This window comes from Benincasa hispida, chromosome 1 (genome assembly GCF_009727055.1).
Source record: "Benincasa hispida cultivar B227 chromosome 1, ASM972705v1, whole genome shotgun sequence".
Lineage (NCBI taxonomy): Eukaryota > Viridiplantae > Streptophyta > Magnoliopsida > Cucurbitales > Cucurbitaceae > Benincasa > Benincasa hispida.
The window spans coordinates 38,399,757-38,420,055 of NC_052349.1; the positions used below are offsets into that span (position 1 = coordinate 38,399,757).

At 38.2% G+C, this 20,299-nt stretch overlaps 1 protein-coding gene across 10 annotated transcripts in view; it reads right to left on the minus strand.

The window, feature by feature from the left end:
• Positions 1-19,459, minus strand: part of LOC120092733 (protein AAR2 homolog) — a 75,864-nt gene extending 56,405 nt beyond the window's left edge. For 9 of the 10 annotated variants that reach the window (XR_005486146.1, XR_005486139.1, XR_005486140.1 and 6 more), the window contains exons 1-4: positions 19,228-19,459; positions 17,771-17,853; positions 4,701-4,758; positions 1,943-2,002 (exon numbers count right to left, since the gene is read on the minus strand). Coding sequence is in view for 5 of the 10 variants with exons in the window: in XM_039050909.1 (XP_038906837.1) it covers positions 1,943-2,002; positions 4,701-4,758; positions 17,771-17,853; positions 19,228-19,323 (297 nt within the window). In the remaining 5 variants the exon portion in view is untranslated. The remainder of the gene's footprint in view (positions 1-1,942; positions 2,003-4,700; positions 4,759-17,770; positions 17,854-19,227) is intronic. The other variant, XM_039050917.1, reaches the window with a different exon arrangement.
• Between the last annotated feature and the right edge of the window lie 840 nt (positions 19,460-20,299).

A 20,299-nucleotide genomic window follows, 5' to 3' on the forward strand; every position in this document is an offset into this window, starting at 1 on the left:
GGATTGTTCATGGGACTTGATCTGTCCTCTTCTAAACGTATCTCCAAACACACCTCCATGAGGGAAGCTATAAGACGTTGGCCCAATATCTAACTCTGAACCGCATCGAACTTTGAGTTTAACCTAGCTAGGAAGTCATACACTCTATCAGTTTCTTCAATTTTGTAGTGTTGAACTCCCCCACAAGAACAATCCCAGACCATTTCTCGACACAGGTCCATTTCCTGTTACAGTAGGGATAATTACATTCATGGGCTTGTTTGCATAATATGTACAGTCAAGACGCATTCTGTCTTTTTTAATATAACTTCTGCACAGCATCCCAAATGTCTTTCACAGTAGCAGCATAAAATAACAACTTGCCAATCTGAGGTTCCATGCTGTTCACTAAAACCGATCGTAACAGAGAATCTTCTCCTTTCCAGATACGTTCCTGAGGATCGCCAGGCCTTGGTTTTGATATCTCACCCGTTAGGTACCCAAATTTATGGCCCCCTCGAAAGCCATCTTGATTGATTGGACCCATGAGAAATAGTTTTGGCCATTCAGCTTGTCTCCAATGATAAACCCTACCGAATTTCTCATTGATCCAGATAAAAAATTTGTTGTGGGTAAAACAGGGAAAGAATTTATCGGATTTTCAGAATACATCGGCGGATTTGCAGAAAGATCTGGGTGAGCTCGTTGAGGGTTTGTACCAAGAACGGCTCCAAAAGCTGCAACCTGTTGTTGAAGATGGGCGAACTGACGTTGGATCTCATTAACAGGACCTATATTATCCTGAAACTTGGAAGAAGACTCTCCCCGCTCAAAGCCCATCGACTGATTTGTGTTAGTGTTTTCGCTTGGGGCCACATGGCGCGCCGCTGCCACTTGGTGCAATTGTGAGGTTGTGCAAATCGAGGAGGCCTTGCTGATCGGGAGGAATGGTAGTCGTGCCGCCCAGTGCAGTCATCGATTTGATCGAAGGAATGACCAGCTTGATAGGACAAGGCTCCAGCCGCGCAGGTCGATGGAAATCAGCAACGTGGTCGGCTCGTTCAGCGTCATCTGTGGTTGTACCTGACGAGCGAATCAGCGACTGGCTCGAGCGAGGAAGTTCAGCAACGGTTGGGTCGAGATCAGCAACTGTGAGGTGGTCTAATGGCGTCGAATTTTGCTGCGTCTGGAGGGTCTGAACGCGCGTCTTCGCTGGGCAGCTCGAGCTGTCTGGGCTGGTCCCTGTTGCACCGGTGAACGGCTGAAGGAGGACGAGTAAAGCCGTCTAAAGGTAGCGTTCCATGGCCGCTTGTATTGCGGCATTGATGTCGGCGCCGATGGCTCCACTTACCCCTCCAGATGCTACTAATGAAGACTGTGGTTGAGTCTCGGCAATGACGGCTAGGGTTCCGTCGCCATGCTTTGATACCATGATAAAAAAAGAAGAAAGCAACACACAATGTTATGTGGAAAACCCTAGATCAGGGAGAAAAAACCACGATAGAAGGCTGATATTTTATTATTTCTGATACACTGAATACAAGAAGACTGCTCAAATAAATAGACAAGTAGGAAACCCTAAGGGCATGGTAGATTACAAAGACGCCCCTAGGTCAAATCATTATTTTCAACCATGTTTATATAATTAAATTTTACCATTAAGCTTTTGCACTAATGGGTGATTTAACAAGAACCAAATAGTTTTTTTAAGCAATCAAAAATGTTTGTTTCATCTATTTTAGGGCAGCCAAATTGAAGGCCATTGTTGGTGAACTTGCAACTTGGCAGGCCTAAGTTCTAAAGTTTCTGACTTTCAACCAATCAGACATACTACGTCAATTTACAAACTCTAAGCTACAACTCTACCAAAAAGACAGCTGCTTAATGAAAATTTTGTTAGTTTCGAACTATATAATCATTATAATAATAAATCTTGGATAAATAAATAAAAAGAAATGCAAACCTCTTCTTCTAATACTTTAACCAGTCGCTCCTCCGTCGGATCCCACCTCCGAACAATAACCTATTTCAGCCAAAATTGACGCACAGTACTGTTATTATAAAGAAACAAAAAATTTCATTCATGGATTTTTGGTGAAGATGTACTGTTATTAGTAAGAAACAAAGAATTTCATTCATGGATTTTTAGTGAAGATGTTCATGTCAACATATTTAAAATTCTTTGCATCCCATTTCTTTCGATCAAAGCTGCAGGCTTACTCGGTCTAATGCTTTTCAAGCAATTCTTTCAGAAAGTTTGTTGGAAAGAAAAGAAACCAAAGGATCTTCCAGAAAAAAAATGTTATTCATGGTCGAAGCGTTTTGAGATTATCGAGCATAAAGCATGATGGTGTTTGGTGTTTCCTTTTAAAAGCTTTTGAGGGATATAAAAGCTCCTTTGTAATGTACTTTGAGCATTAATCTCTTTTCATTTTCTCAATGAAAAGTCTTGTTTCCTTTTCAAAAGAAATAAAAGCTTTTTTTACCTTTATGATCTGTCTTATTTTACTTGTGTACTATCTGTCTTTGTCCTACTTCTACATTTTGTTCTCTTTTCTCTATTCCGTCTACTCCATGTAGGCATCTGGCTTTCTTTTCTCTTGTACCCTTCTCTCCGACGGGAAGATATGTTTCCTTTTTTGGGAAAAAAAATCCTGAACAAAAATTCAATATCTACAAAGAATAGTCTGAGAAAAAATAAAAGCAAAAAAGAAAGCCAACACTAATAAGAAGCTTTGATCAAGGATGGATTAACAAACAACCCAAATGAGGAACTCACCTTCAAAAGTCATTGATTTCTTTCAAACAAAATTTCAAAAGGATTAGTTTGGTACCATCGATCCAAAGAATATATGCTTTTGTGGGAAGAGATGAACCACAAAGGAGATGATGAATATGTTAACTGGAAACCTCAAAGAAAATCCAACTGCCAACACATGTCAAAATGATGGAAAAAAGCACTCCAGAATGATATGATTATGGACAGTGAAGTAAAACATTGCTCTATCTTCTGAAATCAGAAGGCACAAAGAAGCCAAAGGAGGTAATGCCATCAGTTCGGCTTGGATTCAGATCAACTGAATTTTCATTGAGGCTATTTTCTAATTGAAGAAGGCATTCAAGAACCGTTATTAAGCTTTTGAATCATAGACTTCACAGGTAAGGAGCCAAAGAATCAAGCAACCAAACTTTTCTATCATCTATAGATCTTAAAAAAACCTCCTACAAAAAGAGCACTCCACAACAATGATATGTATATGAACAGTGAAGTAAAATATTGCTCTACCTTCTGAAATCAGAAGGAACGAAGGAACCAAAGGAGATAATGCCATCAGTTCGGCTTGGATTGAGATCAACTCAATTTTCAGTGAGGTTATTTTCTAATTGAAGAGGGCACACTCAAGAACCGTTAATAAGCTTGTGAGTCATATACTTCACAGGAAAGGAGCCCAAAGAATCAAGCAATCAAGCTTTACTGTCATCTATAGACCTTTAAAAAACCTCCTACAAAGAAAGCACAAAAACGTTCTACCTCAACCTTCTTTAGGAATCTGCTCAAAGTGATATTCCAAGATTCTGAATGGGCATCCTTTACCCATCTCGTTCCCAATGTTACTCTATCTCACCATAGCTACTCACGAGTATGGAAGTTGGACACAATGGTTTTTTCACATCAGTCTCTCTACACAGCTCATCTCTTCTCATCCACCGATGGGCCAGAGATTCTACAAGATATGGAAATTGTCGTGCCCCAAGAGAATTAAATTTCTCATTTGGGAGATTGCCCATTCATGTCTCAACACATCAGACAGACTCCAAAAACGATGCCCATGGATTTGTTTATCCCCTGCATGCTGCTGTTTGTGCCATAGAGGAAGTGAATCTCACAGTCACTTGTTTTCAAATTGTGACTGATCTTTGGGAGAAAATACTTGAAGCTTTTAATTGGCACATTGTCCTTCCAAACAACTCATTGGATTGATCCAATATGCTCCTCATTGATCACCCTTTCAAGAATGCTAAAGAGACTTTGTAGAAAAGCATTGTGGTTGCTGTTTTTTGGAAGATGTGGGATCAGAGGAACGCTCGAATTTTTCAGAATAAATCCAAATCATCCGGACATGTTCTTGAATCTGCCATCTTCAATGCAATCTTTTGGTGTAAATCTTTACCAGCATTTCAAAGTCATAGTTTTTCCTTTCTTGTTACAAATTGTATATCTTTGGATTTTTCCTTTGATCAATGACATTGTTTCTTATCCAAAAAGAAACAAAAAAAGGGGATGGAGGAAGAAGAGAGAAGGATTTTCATTTTGTCAATGAAACTATGAGAAAGTAATTAACAAAAGTGTTTTGAAGGCCCAAAGATAAAATAAGTGACATCCTCCCCCCATAGTCACTCCTTTGACTTCTCAATCTTACAAACTAATTAGAAAGGAGCAATTATGAAAAGGGGGATACTTGACTTTTAGAGAATAATCACATAGAATGCATTAATTAGAAGTGAAAGCCATTCGAGGAAATGTATTGACTTTGCCAGCTGTCTTGATACTCTTCCGAGAGCCATAGACTGGATTTATTTTATTAGGATACTTATTTTTTTCCAAAAATTTTCAAGGAATGTTCAAGAACACAATCAATCCATTCTTAAAAAGATGATCAACATGCGATGATCATCATTTTGTACCAAGTAAAATATCTAAAGTATATGAGAAGTCAAACCTCAGAGGGACCAGCATCTATAAAAAAGCCAGTAATTGGTGAAAACTCTCTGCCGTCTCTACACAGGAAAATTATAGAATAAATTTAGACACAACTCACACAACTAAGTAATCTTTAAAACAAAGTTTATAGATAAAACAATTCTCATAAAAAAAATTTATAGATAACATTTTTTAATTAAAAAAAAAACAAAACAAAATAAAACAAAAAGACGCTACTTTTCAATGAAGAAATGAAAATACGCTATTGGTAAAAAGACTTCTTTCATTCTTAATATGAAAGAATGTGATTAATCTTCCCTATTGACCCAAACAAAGACAGACAGGGGACAGCCCCATCACTATCCCTATCGACCTATAACCTAACAGGATTCCCATGGGGACTTAACCATTTAGATGGGAATTTCCATGAAAAATATCACTTGATCAAAAAAACCCTAGAATATAAGCAAAGAAGCATGGACACAGACACAGGACACACGATGATATCAACACGACACCTCAATACGTCAATTTCTAAAAAAGTAAGACACACACACATATATATATATGGCCTGTTTCCAAATATATAGTAAAATGAACCATAATATTTATAAATATAGTAAAATGTTGATAAACAATAGACATCTATCAGTGTCTATCACGAGATAAAACAATTAAGGTCACGAGTGAACTGGCTAATAGAAATTAAATTAAAAGACAATTAAGGAAAAGGTAATAGAGAGGACAAAGAAAGTGATGGAGTAAGAGAAATGGTGTCGGATCCAAGAACAGAGGAGGTTGATCCATCTGCCAAAATGACAGACAGAGATGAGATAGGGGACAAAGGCGTAGAAAATAAGTTAGAATTACCTGTCATATGAGCGGTGGCACCAGAATCAATAACTCATTTGGTAGATGATGTAGAAGACACTTCGTATTACCTGTCTCGACAAACGTGACAATAAAATTTGATGAGGAAGACGCCTACAAGGATTCTTGGAATACTTGAAATTTAGCAAAGTCGTCAGCAGAGACGATAACAGACTTCTTAACCATATCATTGGTGGAAGCTATCTAACCATGTTGAGATCGTTGAGTCTTATACAACAATTTTCGACAATCACGTTTCATATGTTCTAGCTTACAACAATAGTGACAGACGATCTCCTGAGAATCTGATCTTCGATTATCATAACTAGGCTTCTGAAAATTGTTAGTCATCCCTGAAGTACCCCAAGAGTTATTATTATTCTTACTCATAAGAGCACTGTAAGGTTGAGAAACAGGCAAACCATATTGAAAACTCTCAATACGAAGAACACGACTGAAGGTTTCCTCTAATGACAGAATTTCAGAATTAGAAAAAATTTGTATTAAGCCACACTCAAGTAAAAGTCCATTCAAAAAGATCATAACAGCCATCTTTTCTCGCTAAGCTTGTTGAACTTTGACATCGGGACTAAATGGCAATAGTAACGCAAGTTCGGCAGTCGTCTTCTTAAGTCTCATAAAGTAACTTATAATAGATTCTACTTTTTGTTCAGCTCGAAAGTATTGCATATAGACATCAAATATTCGATGAACGTGTTCTTTTCCCGAGTAAAGAAATTCTAAGAATTCAAAGAGTTCCTTCACAGAATCACAATGATCTACCAAACCAACAACCTCACTTTCAATAGAATTCTTAATCTGAAGATAAAGTCGAGCGTCATCACGAAGCCACGCCTCTTTCTTATCATCTTTTGGTGGCTCCTTAGTCACATGGTCATCCATATCCATACTAAGCAAATAAAATTGAATCGTCTAATGCCAATCATAGTAATTAGAGTCATTTAACTTGTGTTCAGTTATCTTCAATGCTAGGAGAATTACATTAGATACTACCATATGCTTCACTTCATCCATTATGATAAACAGTTTGTAGATCTCACGAGCAGAAAAAGCGCAAATCAAAATCAAAATCAAAGGTGAACCAAAGAGCAAAACAGCACCAAATTTGAAGCAAAACAGCAACAAACCCTAAGCACAAAAAGGATAAAATGAGAAGAACCCAACTGACGGAATGAGGAACGGACGCCTCACGCACTCACACGGGCTAGCGCGTGGCGATGGAGGAGATCCTTTGTGGCGGCATGTGAGCCTCACGCGCGGCTGTTTCCAGCAACTGACAGTTGTAGAGTCGAGCGAACAGTGACGGTGCTTCTCCTAGGATGGGTGGTCTGGACAAACGACCACTCAAACTTGATTACGCGATTCAAACCCTAAACTTATGAGAAGCATAAACTCTAACATAACTGTCGAACGAATATTCTAAACCTCAAACTACTCTGATACTATGTTCTCAATACTTTTAGAGAGAATAATAATCTTATTATTCAATCAGGCTGAAGATACATATACATATATATATATAGCCAACAAAGGAATCTATAAGCTCTCACTCCCTGCAAGTCTGAATAAAAGAGCAACAACCAGAAGAGAAACAAAACAGAGACAAAATATGGTGAAGACGATAGAAAATATAGTTCTGTTATTCCTTGCTTTTATTTATAAATGATTTCTTCTAAAAGAACCCCTCCATACAATCATTCAACAGTCCCTCTCGACCTTCCCCAAAATAGAGCAAACCTCTCCCCAAAATGACTCTCCCCTGCCTCTCCAAAAGAAGAAAAATACAAACAAGGAATATCCCAGCACCTTAGAGAGAGCTGGGCACTTCTTTCCTTACCAAAAGCCTTCTCACTTTTAGCAAATTCCTTTCCTGCCTCCTTCAGTACGATCCCTGCCCTTTTGTAACAGCCTCATGGTCCCCTCCATCCTTTCTCCCCACATTCTTTCCTTGGTCATCGTTGGTTGTTGTGACATTTCCCTTTTTACCCCTTCTTTTATAAGTATATATTATTTGTGGCCTTACAATACCTCCCTTCTCGAAATGAACCTTGTCCTCAAGGTTGAAATGAGGAAACTGCTTATTCAATACTCGAACATCTTCCCAGGTTGCTTCATTCTCAGACATCCCCTTCCATTTGACCAGCCACTTGTGTGTTGCCATATCTCCATTCCATCGTATCCCCAAAATAGTCTCAAGTGCAGTTTGCAGCTCAAACTCCTCAATCAACATGGGAGGGTGTTGTTGGATCTATTGGCCTTGTCCTAGCTTCTTCTTGAGCTGAGAGATATGGAATACATTATGTATTTCAGCTTCTGGTGGCAAGTCTAATCTGTAGGCTACTTCTCCCACTCGTTCAGTTATTCTATAAGGTCCATAGAACCTCGGTGCCAGCTTCTCACTTCTTCTTTTTGCCAATGTTTTCTGCCGCTAAGGTCTCAACTTCAAGTATACTTCTTCTCCAACCTCAAAATTCAATTCTCTCCTATGTTTGTCGGCTTGCTTCTTCATTCTATTCTGAGCGATGGCCAAATTCTCCTTCAAAGCATTGAGTGCTAAGTCCCTCTCTTGTAACTGTTGTTCCACAGTGTTGTTGAAGGTCTTCCTGTCCCCATAAGTGATTAGAGGTGGGGGTGGTCTCCCATAAACGGCCTGAAAAAGAGTGGTTTTGATTGAGATATGGAAGGTTGTGTTGTACCACAATTCGGCCCATGCTATCCATTTGTTCCATTTCCTTGGTTGTTCATTACAGAAGCAGCGCAAGTAAGTCTCTAAACATCAGTTTACCCTCTCCGTCCGTCCGTTAGTTTGAGGATGGAATGATGTACTTCTTTTAAGTTTCGTTCCCATCATTGTAAACATCTCCTTCCAAAAATTGCTCACGAAGACTTTGTCTCGATCAATCAAAATAGACAAAGGTTCTCCACAGTGTCTCACTACTTCCTGAATAAATATTTCTGTGACTTGCTTTGCTGAAAAAGGGTGTTTGAGAGGGGTGAAATGAGCATACTTACTCAAGCGGTCTATCACAACCACTATAACATCATACCCTTCAGCCTTTGGTAACCCTTCCACGAAGTCCATGCTCCAATCCTCCAATATCATGTATGGAATAGGGAGTGGTTGAAGTAAGCTTGCTGGTGTGAGGGTCTCGAACTTGTTTCTTTGGCATATTTCACACCCCTCAACATACTTCTTTACATTAGATTTCATTCCCTGCCAATATAGCTCTCCACTCATTCTCTTGTACGTTCTCAAGAATCCCGAGTGTCCCCTTAACACCGAATCATGGAATGTATGCAATAGTGAAGGGATTAAACTAGATTTTTTGGATAGTACTAACCTGTCCTTGTAAGTCAAATGGTCATGTTGTCATTTATACCTCGGCATTCCCTCTGGATTTTCCTTCAAAAGGGTGATGATTTTCTGTAATTTCTCATCTTCCTCTACTTCTTTCAAAACAACTTCAATATCTATAATAGTTGGTGCTGATAGTGTACTCAATTCCCCTTGTTCCCGCACTCTTGACAAGGCATCTGCGGCTTTGCTTTGTAACCCCAGTTGGTATAGGATTTCAAAATCATATCCAAGTAGCTTGGTTAACCACCGTTGGAACTAGGGCTGTACTTCTCACTGCTCTATCAGGAATTTCAATGCCTTCTGATCCGAGATCACTGTGAATTTGCTTCCCAATAGATAATGCCTCCATTTTTCAACTGCTAGAACTACAGCCATCAACTCCTTTTCATAAATAGACTTCCCTTGGGCCCTTGCTGATAATTTCTGACTGAAATAAGCTATAGGTTCGAGTCTTGGGACAGAACAACCCCTAAGTCGGTTCCTAATGCATCTATTTCTATCATAAATCCTTTTGAGAAGTCTGGGAGGGCTAGGACGGGGGTCGTGGCCATGGCTTGCTTCAGATTTATGAAGGCTTGATTGGCTTCTTCACCCCATTTAAATGAATTTTTCTGGAGAAGCTTAGTAAGTGGGGCTGCTATATTCCCATACCCTTGCACAAAGCGTCGATAGTAACCCGTGAGCCCCAAAAACCCTCTTAATTCAGACACATTCTGAGGTTGTGGCCACTCCCTCATAACTTTGACCTTCCCATCATCAACTTCTACTCCATTAGCTGATATCCAATGGCCTAAGTATTGGATTCGTACCTGGCAAAAAGTGCATTTCTTTTTATTTGCATACAGCTTGTGATCTCGAAGCACATTGAAGACCACTCCCAAGTGTGTTTCGTGCATTGATAGGTCAGGGTTGTATACCAATATGTCGTCAAAGAAAACAAGTACAAATTTATGAAGAAAAGGACGAAAAACATGGTTCATTGATGATTGAAAGGTGGCTGGTGCATTTGTGAGTCCGAACGGCATGACAAGAAATTCGTAGTGACCTTCATGAGTTCGTAAGGCTGTCTTCTCGATGTCCTTCTCATTCATCCTGATTTGGTGTTACCCTGACCTCAGATCCAACTTAGAGTAGACTACTGACCCGTGTAATTCATCTAACAGCTCCTCGATGACTGGCATCGGAAACTTGTCAACCACTGTTGCTTGGTTTAGTTTTCTATAATCAACACAAAACCTCCATCCTCCATCTTTTTTCTTCACTAATAGGACCGGACTGGAATATGGGTTGTGGCTTGGCCAGATGATTCCTGCCTTCAGCATTTCCTCCACCAATTTCTCAATTACTTCCTTCTGGCAGTGGCCGTACTTATATGACCTTACATTGATCGGTCTCTGATCCGTGTTCATCAATATGCAATGGTCTACAGCTCTTTTAGGTGGTAATGTCTTTATTTCCTCGAATATATCCTTATTTTCTTCGATCAGGGCTCGGATCATGAGTGGAAGCTCTTCTGCCTCCTCGAGCTCCTCTTTCCCCTCATTCTTTTCTTCACTGTCATACTCATAATTTTGAAACTCTACCAAAAAGCCTTGGTCTTCCTCTTCCCAGGATGTTGTGAGTGTCTTGAAGGAAACCTCTACCTTGGTTAGGGAAGGATCACCCTTCAAAATGACTTGTGAGTTCCTGACATAAATGACATGGTTAAGGATGGCCAATGTACTCCCATGAATCCCGTCGTGCATAGCCAAGGCATCCCTAGTACTACGTCCATTTGTCCCAAATCAATCGCTAGGAAATCGGCCTTTAACACTGAGGTTGGGTAGTTTAAGATCAATCGCCTTGCAAATCCCTCCCCCTCTTATAGCATCCCCATTCCCGATTAGTACAGAGAAGCTCTTCCTATTCATTGGTATTTTCAGTTCGTCTACTAACTCCTTTTATGCACAAAGTTGTGTGTGGCTCCGTAGTCGATCAGCACCACTACTTCTTGCCCCTTCATTTTCCCTCTCAGCTTCATCGTCCCCTGGGTTGATAGGCCATATATCGACCTCAAAGAAATTTCAGCCATTTCCTCTGTTTCTTCTTCTTCCCGCGGCTCCCCTTTTTCCTCCTGCTAGAGGTTGATTTCTTCATTATCATTGGTAATGAATAACATCAGTTCCTAGTTCTCCTTCAACTTGCATCAATGTCCTGGGCTGTATTTCTCATTACAACGAAAACATAGTCCCTTGTCCAGCCGTTCACGAAACTCACTGTCTGAAAGACGTTTCATGGGTGGCTCCTTCTTCACGAAGTTGGTCTTCACTGGTAAGGTGATCCGTTTGTTTCCTTGTGTATCCATGCTCTTCCCGCTCTTTAGCATTGAATTCTCCTTACCTTGGGCTTCCTTTTTGCAAGGCCCAACAACCCCCATATCTGATAAAGCTATCTTCAGGGCCATATTGCGGTCGCTCACCAGTTAGGCTTCATACATACATTCCTCCAAAGTGGTTGGTTTTCTACTGATCACTCCGGCCCTCAAGGTTGGTTCCAGCCCATTTACAAACACATCTTTGAGAACTTCTACAGCCAGGTCGAGTAGGGGTGCCGAATACGTGACAAATTTCTTCACATAATCTGCATAAGATCCTTCTTGCTTTATCCTCAACAACCTCGTGCCCAAGCTCCTTTCTCCGGTCGGTCTATAGTATTCGAACATCCTCTTTTTCAACTCCTCCCATGTACTAATAGGTCTCCAGTTGTGGCTCCATCGAAACCAGTCCACTTCCTCCGGCCCAAGAAGGCTGATGACCGCGATCTTAACCTTCTCCTGATCAGATAGCTCGTGGATCACGAAATAGTGCTATGCCCTGTACACCCAAGACTCCGGGTTCTCTCCAACGAAAACCGGTATTTCCCGCCTCTTGTACTTGCTTTTATCGAATCTCCCTCCTCCATTGCTGGGGTCAACTCGGTTTCGTCAACCTTTCCTTTCATTTTCATCCTCCTCCCATCAAAAGCGCCCAACTCCTCAGCTTTCCGAGCCGCATTACTTTCTCTCATCTCCTCTGTCAACTTCTCGATGTTCTTGCACAAGCCCAGCTACATCTTTTTCATCTCAGATACTTCCCTCTCATTCTTTTCAAGCCTTTCCTCTATTTGTTTCTAAGCCATCGCCCGCGTACGCCCAAGATGAAGCGGCTCTGATACCACTTGTAAGCTCTCACTCCCTGCAAGTTTGAATAAAAGAGCAACCAAAAGAGAAACAAAACAGAGACAAAATATGGTGAAGACGATAGAAAATATAGTTCTGCTACTCCTTGCTTTTATTTATAAACGATTTCTTCTAAAAGAACCCTTCCATACAATCATTCAACAGTCCCTCTCAACCTTCCCTAAAATAGAGCAAACCTCTCCCCAAAATGACTCTCCCCTGCCTCTCCGAAAGAAGAAAAATACAAACAAGGAATACCCCAGCACCTTAGAGAGAGCTGGGCACTTCTCTCCTCACCAAAAGCCTTCTCACTTTTAGCAAATTCCTTTCTTGCCTCCTTCAGTACGATCCCTGCCCTTTTGTAACAGCCTCGTGGTCCCCTCCATCCTTTCTCCCCACATTCTTTCCTTGGTCATCATTGGTTGTTGTGACATTTCCCTTTTTACCCCCTCTTTTATAAGTATATATTATTTGTGACCTTACAGAATCCTAATCTAGGAGATATAAATTACAATAAAGGATAACTAATCATAATTACAATATAAATACATATTATAACAAGAAGAAATATAGCATCTATAATAGTATGTGGTTGTTGACCATATATAGGTATCCACAAAAACTAACTAATAATAGGACAACATATAATGCATTAGGTTGCTAAAATATTGTCATACCTAAAGTTAGAATGAGACACGCAATTATCAAAGTGATGTAGGATGTAAGGCTACATAGGTCATGGGAGGACATGAACAATAATAATAAAATGTATGATGCATGTGCGGAAATAATAGAATGTATGATGCATCATATGACATGACATATGTTATGATATGTATTTATATTGTAAACTTAATTAGGTGTCCTTTATTGTAATTTTATATCTCCTAAATTAGGGTTTCTTAATTATCTATATATATGTATTTTCAGCCTGATTAAGCGAATAAGAACTATCATTCTCTCTAAACTTCTGACTACATGGTATCAGAGCCATCTAGGGTTTAGAATATTTGTTCGACGGCTACGTTAGGGTTTACGCTTCTCACAAAGTTAGGGTTTGAGTTGAGTCATCAAGTTTTGAGTGGCCATTTGCCTCACCACCCATCCCAGGAGAAGCACTGTCACCGTCCAATCACGTCTGCAGCCATCTGTCGCTGGAAACAGACGCGCGTGGAGCTCACACGCCGCTGGAACAATAGTCTTCCTTTGCCACGCGCCGGCGCGTGGAGCTTCGTCTCCACTTTCGGCCAGTTGGGTTCTCCTCGGCTCGTCGTTTCTGATCATTCTGTGCATTTGGTTTCATTAAAATCTGCTTGGTTGCGAGTTATTTGGATAAAATACCCTTTTGTGCTTAGGGTTTGTTGCTGTCTTGTTCAGCTTGGAGTAGTTTTGATCTTTTGTTTGCCTTTGATTTCGATTCTGGTTTGTTCTTTCTGCTTGTGAGGTCTACAAATTACTTATTAGCTCATAATGGATGAAGTGAAGCATGTGGTCTTCAGATTAAGAATTCTATTGAGAGTGAGGTTGTTGGTTTGGTAGATCATTGTGATTCTGTGAAAGAACTCTTAGAGTTCTTAGAATTTCTGTACTCTGTGAAAGAACATGTTCATAGAATGTTTGATGTCTGTATGCCATTCTTGCGAGCGGAACAGAAAGCAGAATTTGTTACAAGTTATTTTATGAGGCATAAGAAAATAGCTGCTAAACTTGTCTTACTATTGTCGTTTAGTCTGATGTCAAAGTTCAACAAGCTCAGCGAGAAAAGATGACTATTATGATATTTTTTAATGGACTTTCCCCTGAGTTTGGAATGGTTAAAACACAAATTCTTTCTGACTTTGAAATTTCATCATTAGAGGAAGCCTTCAATCGTGTTATTCGTATCAAGAGTTCTCAATCCAGTTCGCATGTTTCTCGACCGAACAGTGCCCTTATGAGTAAGAATAATAATACTTTCCATGGCACTTCAGGGACGACTTAACAATTTTCAGAAACCTAGTTATAATAATCGAAGATCAGACTCTCCGGAGATCATATGTCACTATTGTCGTAAGCCAGGACATATGAAACGTGATTGTCAGAAATTGTTGTATAAGACTCAACGATCTCAGCATGCTCAGATAGCTTCCACTAGTGATATAGCTGAAAATCTGTTACCATCTTTGCTGACAACTTTGCTAAATTTCAAGTTTTCCAAGAATCATTGCAGGCATCTTCTTCATCTAATCCTATTGTCACCATTATCGAGACAGGTAATACAAAATGTCTTCTTACATCATTTACCAAATGGGTTGTACTTTGGGGCCGCCCATATGACAAGTAATTCTAACCTATTTTCTATGCCTCTGTCTTTTGTCTCATCTCCGTCTATCAACTTGGCAAGATGGATCAACCTCCTCTATCCTTGGATCTGGCACCATTTCTCTCACTTCATCACTCTCTTTGTCCTTTATCTTACATTTGCCTCAATTGTCCTTTAATTTAATTTCTATTAGCCAACTTATTCGTGACCTTAATTGCTTTGTCTCATTTTTTCCTGGTTATTTTAGGATCGTATGATGAAGAAGATTATTGGTAGAGGATATGAGTCGGGGGATCTTTACATCTTCGACAATCAAATACCAAGAGTTGTGGCTTGTCCTGAGTAATATCCCCGTTTGATGTTCATTGTCGTTTAGGTCATTCATCACTGTTTGTGCTGAAGAAACTTCATTTAGAATTTCGCTCCTTATCGTCTTTGAATTGTGATTCGTGTCAGTTTTCAAAATTTCATCGTCTTAATTCCAGTCCTAGGGTTCATAAACGAGCTAGTGCTCCTTTCGAGTTAGTTCATTCCGATATTTGGGGTCTTTGTCCTGTCTTGTCTTAAACAGGTTTTCGTTACTTTGTTACCTTTGTTGATGATTATTCTCGTGTAACTTGGTTATATTTAATGAAAAACCGTTCTAAGTTATTGTCTCATTTTTGTGCTTTTCATGCCGGGATTTAAAATCAATTTAATGTCTCTATCAAAACCTTGCGAACTGATAATGCTAGTGAATATTTCTCTCATGTACTTGGATCTTACCTGTGTGATCATGGCATTCTTCTTGTGTAGACACTCCATCTCAAAATGGGGTTGCTGAAAGAAAGAACAGACACCTCCTTGAAACAACCCGTGCCTTACCCTTGCAAATGCATGTTTCAAAGAATTTTTTAGTTGATGTTGTGTCTACTGCTTGCTTCTTGATTAATAGAATGTTTTCCTCTATCCTAAATGGAGAGCTTCCTTATCATATTCTTTTTCCTACAAAATCTTTGTTCCCCGTTGCTCCTAAGATCTATGGTTGTGTTTGTTTTGTTCGAGATATTCGTCCAAATCGTACTAAATTAGATTCAAAATCTTTGAAATGCATTTTCTTAGGCTATTCACGTATTAAGTTATCGTTGTTATTTTCCTACTCTGAACAGGTATCTTGTATCTCTGGATGTAACATTCTTCGAAGATATACCCTTTAGTCCATCACCGTTGAGTCCGTGTCCGAGGGAGGATGACGATCTTTTTATCTACGAGATCACATCTTCTCCATCATCCTCTCCTTCACCTTCCTCTATATCTCTTCCTTCTGATCCCCAAGTTATTCGAGTCTACTTCAGGCGTCCTCCACAACCACCTTCAGATCCATGTCCTCCACCACTGGCTTATTCGACATCTGATCCGGGACCGAGTGATGATCTTCCCATTGGCCATCGAAAAGGTAAACGCACTTGTACTTATACTATTTCTTCGTTTGTTTCGTATAACCAATTGTCTTCTCCCACTTATTCTTTTCTTACATCGCTTGATTCCACCTCTATTCCTAAATCTGTCAATGAAGCTTTATCTCATCCTGGGTGGCGTAGTGCAATGATTGAGTTAAGGAGATGACTGCTTTGGATGATAATGGTACTTGGGATCTAGTTTCACATCCGGATGGAAAGAAGGCTATTGGATGTAAATGGGTATTTGCTATCAAGGTTAGTCCTGATGGGACAGTGGCTCAGATGAAAGCTCGTTTGGTTGCCAAAGGTTATGCTCAAATTTATAGGACTAATTATTCAGACACATTTTCTCCTATTGCTAAATTAACTTCCATTCGACTATTTATCTCAATGGTTGCTACTTACAATTGGCCTTTGCATCAACTTGACATTAATAATGATTTTCTACATGATGATCTTCAAGAGGAAGTCTATATGGAGCAACCACAAGGGTTTGTTGCTCAGAGGGAGACTAATAAAGTATGTCGGCTTCGAAAATCCTTGTATGGACTAAAACAAAGTCCTCGTGCATGGTTTGGTAAGTTTAGTCAAGCACTCGAATGTTTTGGTATGAAGAAGAGTACGTTTGATCATTCTGTACTCTACCGACGATCTGACAATGGTATTACTTTGCTTGTTGTATATGTTGATGGTATTATTATCACTGGAAATGATGTATCAGGTATATCCTCCCTCAAGACTTTTCTCCAGGGTCAACTTTATACCAAAGATTTGGGATCATTAATGTATTTCTTGGGTATTGAAGTGATGAGAAGCAAAAAAGGTATTTACCTATCCCAACGAAAATACATACTTGATTTATTGTCTGAGACAGGTAAACTAGATGTCAAACCATGTAGTACTCCGATGATACCAAATTTACAACTTTCAAAGGAAGGAGAAGTGTTAAAGATCCTGAGAAATATAGGAGATTAGTTGGGAAGTTGAACTATTTAACAGTGACACGATCTGACATTATTTATTTTGTGAGTATTGTTAGCTAGTTTATGTCTTCCCCTACTGTGAATCATTGGGCTGCAGTTGAACAAATCCTATATTATCTGAAAGTTGCACCTGGACGTGGGATCTTATATAGAGATCATGGTCATACAAGAGTTGAATGTTTTTCAGATGCTGATTGGGCTAGATCTTGAAAAGATAGGAGATCAACTTCTGGATATTGTGTTTTTGTAGGAGGGAACTTGGTGTCGTGGAAAAGTAAGAAACATAATGTAGTTTCCCGTTCGAGTGTTGAGTCAAAATATAGAGCGATGGCATAATCTGTGTGTGAAATAGTGTGAATACATCACCTTTTGTCTGAGATAGGCTTCAGTATTACTGTGCCAGCTAAATTATTGTATGATAATCAAGCAGCTCTCCATATTGCATCCAATTCTATGTTTCATTAACAAACTAAACATATTGAAGTGGATTGTCATTTTATTTGCGAGAAAATTCAAGGGTTGATATCTACAGAATATGTGAAGACCAATGATCAGTTGGGAGATCTACTTACTAAAGCAGTAAACAGAGCAAGAATAAGTTATCTGTGTAACAAGCTCGGCATGATTGACATATCTGCTCCAACTTGAGGAAGAGCGTTATGATATGTATTTATATTGTAAATTTAATTAGGTGTTCTTTATTGTAATTTCATATCTCCTAGATTAGAGTTTCTTAATTACCTATATATATGTATCTTCAACCTGATTAAGTGAATAAGAATTATCATTCTCTCTAAACTTCTGAGTACAATATCTATGTGAGAACCAATTTAATATGACAACATACAGAGCGTTATGTATATGATAGTTTGCCACAATACAATAGATGTATCTACAAAACCTGATTAATGATACAACACCTGCACGATGAGCTGTAATAAAGGAAATGAGGTCCTGGAGGAATCATCTTTATACCCTTGAAAGAAGGCCCTACAGAGAACATCTTAAGAAGAGAAACAACTAATTAGTCACTCTAAATAAATTTAATTTAATTTAACTAGTGCAATATTTACTCCAAATTGATCAAAACAAAAGTGAAGCTATTTCAAATTTCAATGTTCCATTTTAGAATAGAATTTAGCCTACAATTGAATGCTCAAAAGGCAATGACCAAAAACTTCATTCATGGTGACTGGTGAGATATATCGTGAGAATAAGTCTAGCCCATAACAAAAATAAACATTGAAAACAAACCATGAATTGCTAGCAGCAAAAATAAACATTGAAAATGATAGCACCTCATAGACTAAGACTTGCCAGCAGCAGATAAACAATGAAATAGAATTTAGTCAAGAAAATTATAAGTATTGGTGGCCAAACTATGAAATCACCTCATGATATGGCTTCTCAGCCAACCAAACAAAAAGTATGCAGTGGTTTTGGGCAATTCATTCCCAAAATGATAGGAAATACATATGATATATCGAGAGAATAAGTCTAGCCCACGACAAAAATAAACATTGAAAACAATATCAATAAATACTACTGTAAGTATTAGCCGCCAAAACCCATGAATTCAGCTCCTAACGTGGCTTGTTCTGCCAACAAGTCAAAAAATGTACAGTGGTTTTGGCCAGTTTTCAGCTAAAATTGATAGGAATACAGGGTGAGAAAATATAATCCTCACAACAAAGAGAAACATTGAATACAAGATTTGATTTAAAAAATCTTAAGTACTAGCGGCTAAAACTATGAAACCGGCTCATTGATTGGCAATTCTGCCAGCCCATGGAAACACTTTGGTGGTTTTGGCCATTTCTTCTCACAATAACTGGAAAGGGAGGAGTAACATGTAACATTATCTAATCAAAAATTTTGAAGTATTAGTAGTTAAAACTATGAAACCAGGTCATAACGTGACTTTTCTGCCAGCCAAACAAAGCGCTTATAATGACTTTTCCGTCCACGATCGGAAATGGAGGAGAAATATACACATTGCCCACGACAAAAATTAAAAACAACATTCACCGAACAAATTTAAAGTATTAGCCGCTAGAACTATGGAATAAGGGCTTTCCCGTCAACCCAACAAAAAGGGTATAGAGATTTCAGCCAATATCAGACAAAAATGATTGGAAATAGAGGAGTAACATGTAACATTGAATCAAGTTTTCGTTCATTACAAATCGATATTCAAATCCACAGAATCAAACATTGCGATCACAAATTTCACCCAGTAGCAGGGAACAGCAGTTAGTACTTAGTATATAGTATGACTAAAAATCTATTCCTGCGCTTCAGTTCCTCGAAAATTCTTAAAACGTTTGTTAGAAGAAAGAAAAACAAAACAACAGAAAGATGAATTTATCTGATTAACCTGAGTATCAATTCCAACGAGGGTGTACTGAGGAACGTCGAGGAGGAGAATCGTCGCTCCCTGCTTTACAAGCTCTAGGGCAGTTTCAGAATCCATTTCAACTTCAGAAAACACTGCGGAAACGAAAATTGGAGCTCCAATTCCTGTTGCTCTTGCTGAAATTGATCGCGGCTACCTGAGTGGTTTCTTCCCTTGTCCTCTCTCGAAATAGAAGGAAACGTTCTTTCTTTGAAGTCCAGAAGCCTCTAGAAAGTATTTATACTCCCCATTTTAAATACATGAATAAATTAAATACAATGACATTTGCTAACGGTCGTTTTTATTTCCATTATTATTTTAGATTAAAATATCATTTTAATTCTTACATATTCATTTTGTATTTTTTTAACAAAAAAATATTATAATTATTTAATCAATCTTGATAAAAATTAATTTCAAGAAATTAAATTTAAAATTCACTAAAACTAAAATTAGACAATTAAAATTATAAAGATTAGAATTCAACAAATTTCAAAATATAATTACCACAATGATATTTTGACTTTTTTTATTATTACTAATTTATACTATTTGCATTATTACTCGTCTTTTTTCGTAAAGTTTGAAATGTTAATTACAAAAAAATTAGAATAAGATTTATGTATAAATGAGGTTTAACTAAACTATTTTAATATAATACTTTTGGATTAAATTTTAGTTTATAAGTGATTAATTAATTATCCTGATAGAATAATTATTGGTAGTTAATATATAGAGTCGTTTTCAAATTTGGGAAAATGAATAAAAATATCTACAAATATAATAACATTTCACTATCTATCTACGATGGATCTGTCTATCTATATCATGATAGACACAAATAGTAGTACCGCAGTCTCTCGCTAATAGATTGTGATATTTTGTTATTATTTATAAATATTTTCAGCAATTTTGTCGTTTAAAATATTTTTTCTAAAATAATATTATGTTACTAAAATAACATAAGCATAATATAATATATTACTAAAATAACATAAACATAATATAATATATTACTAAAATAACAAACATAATATGATATAATAAAAGGGAC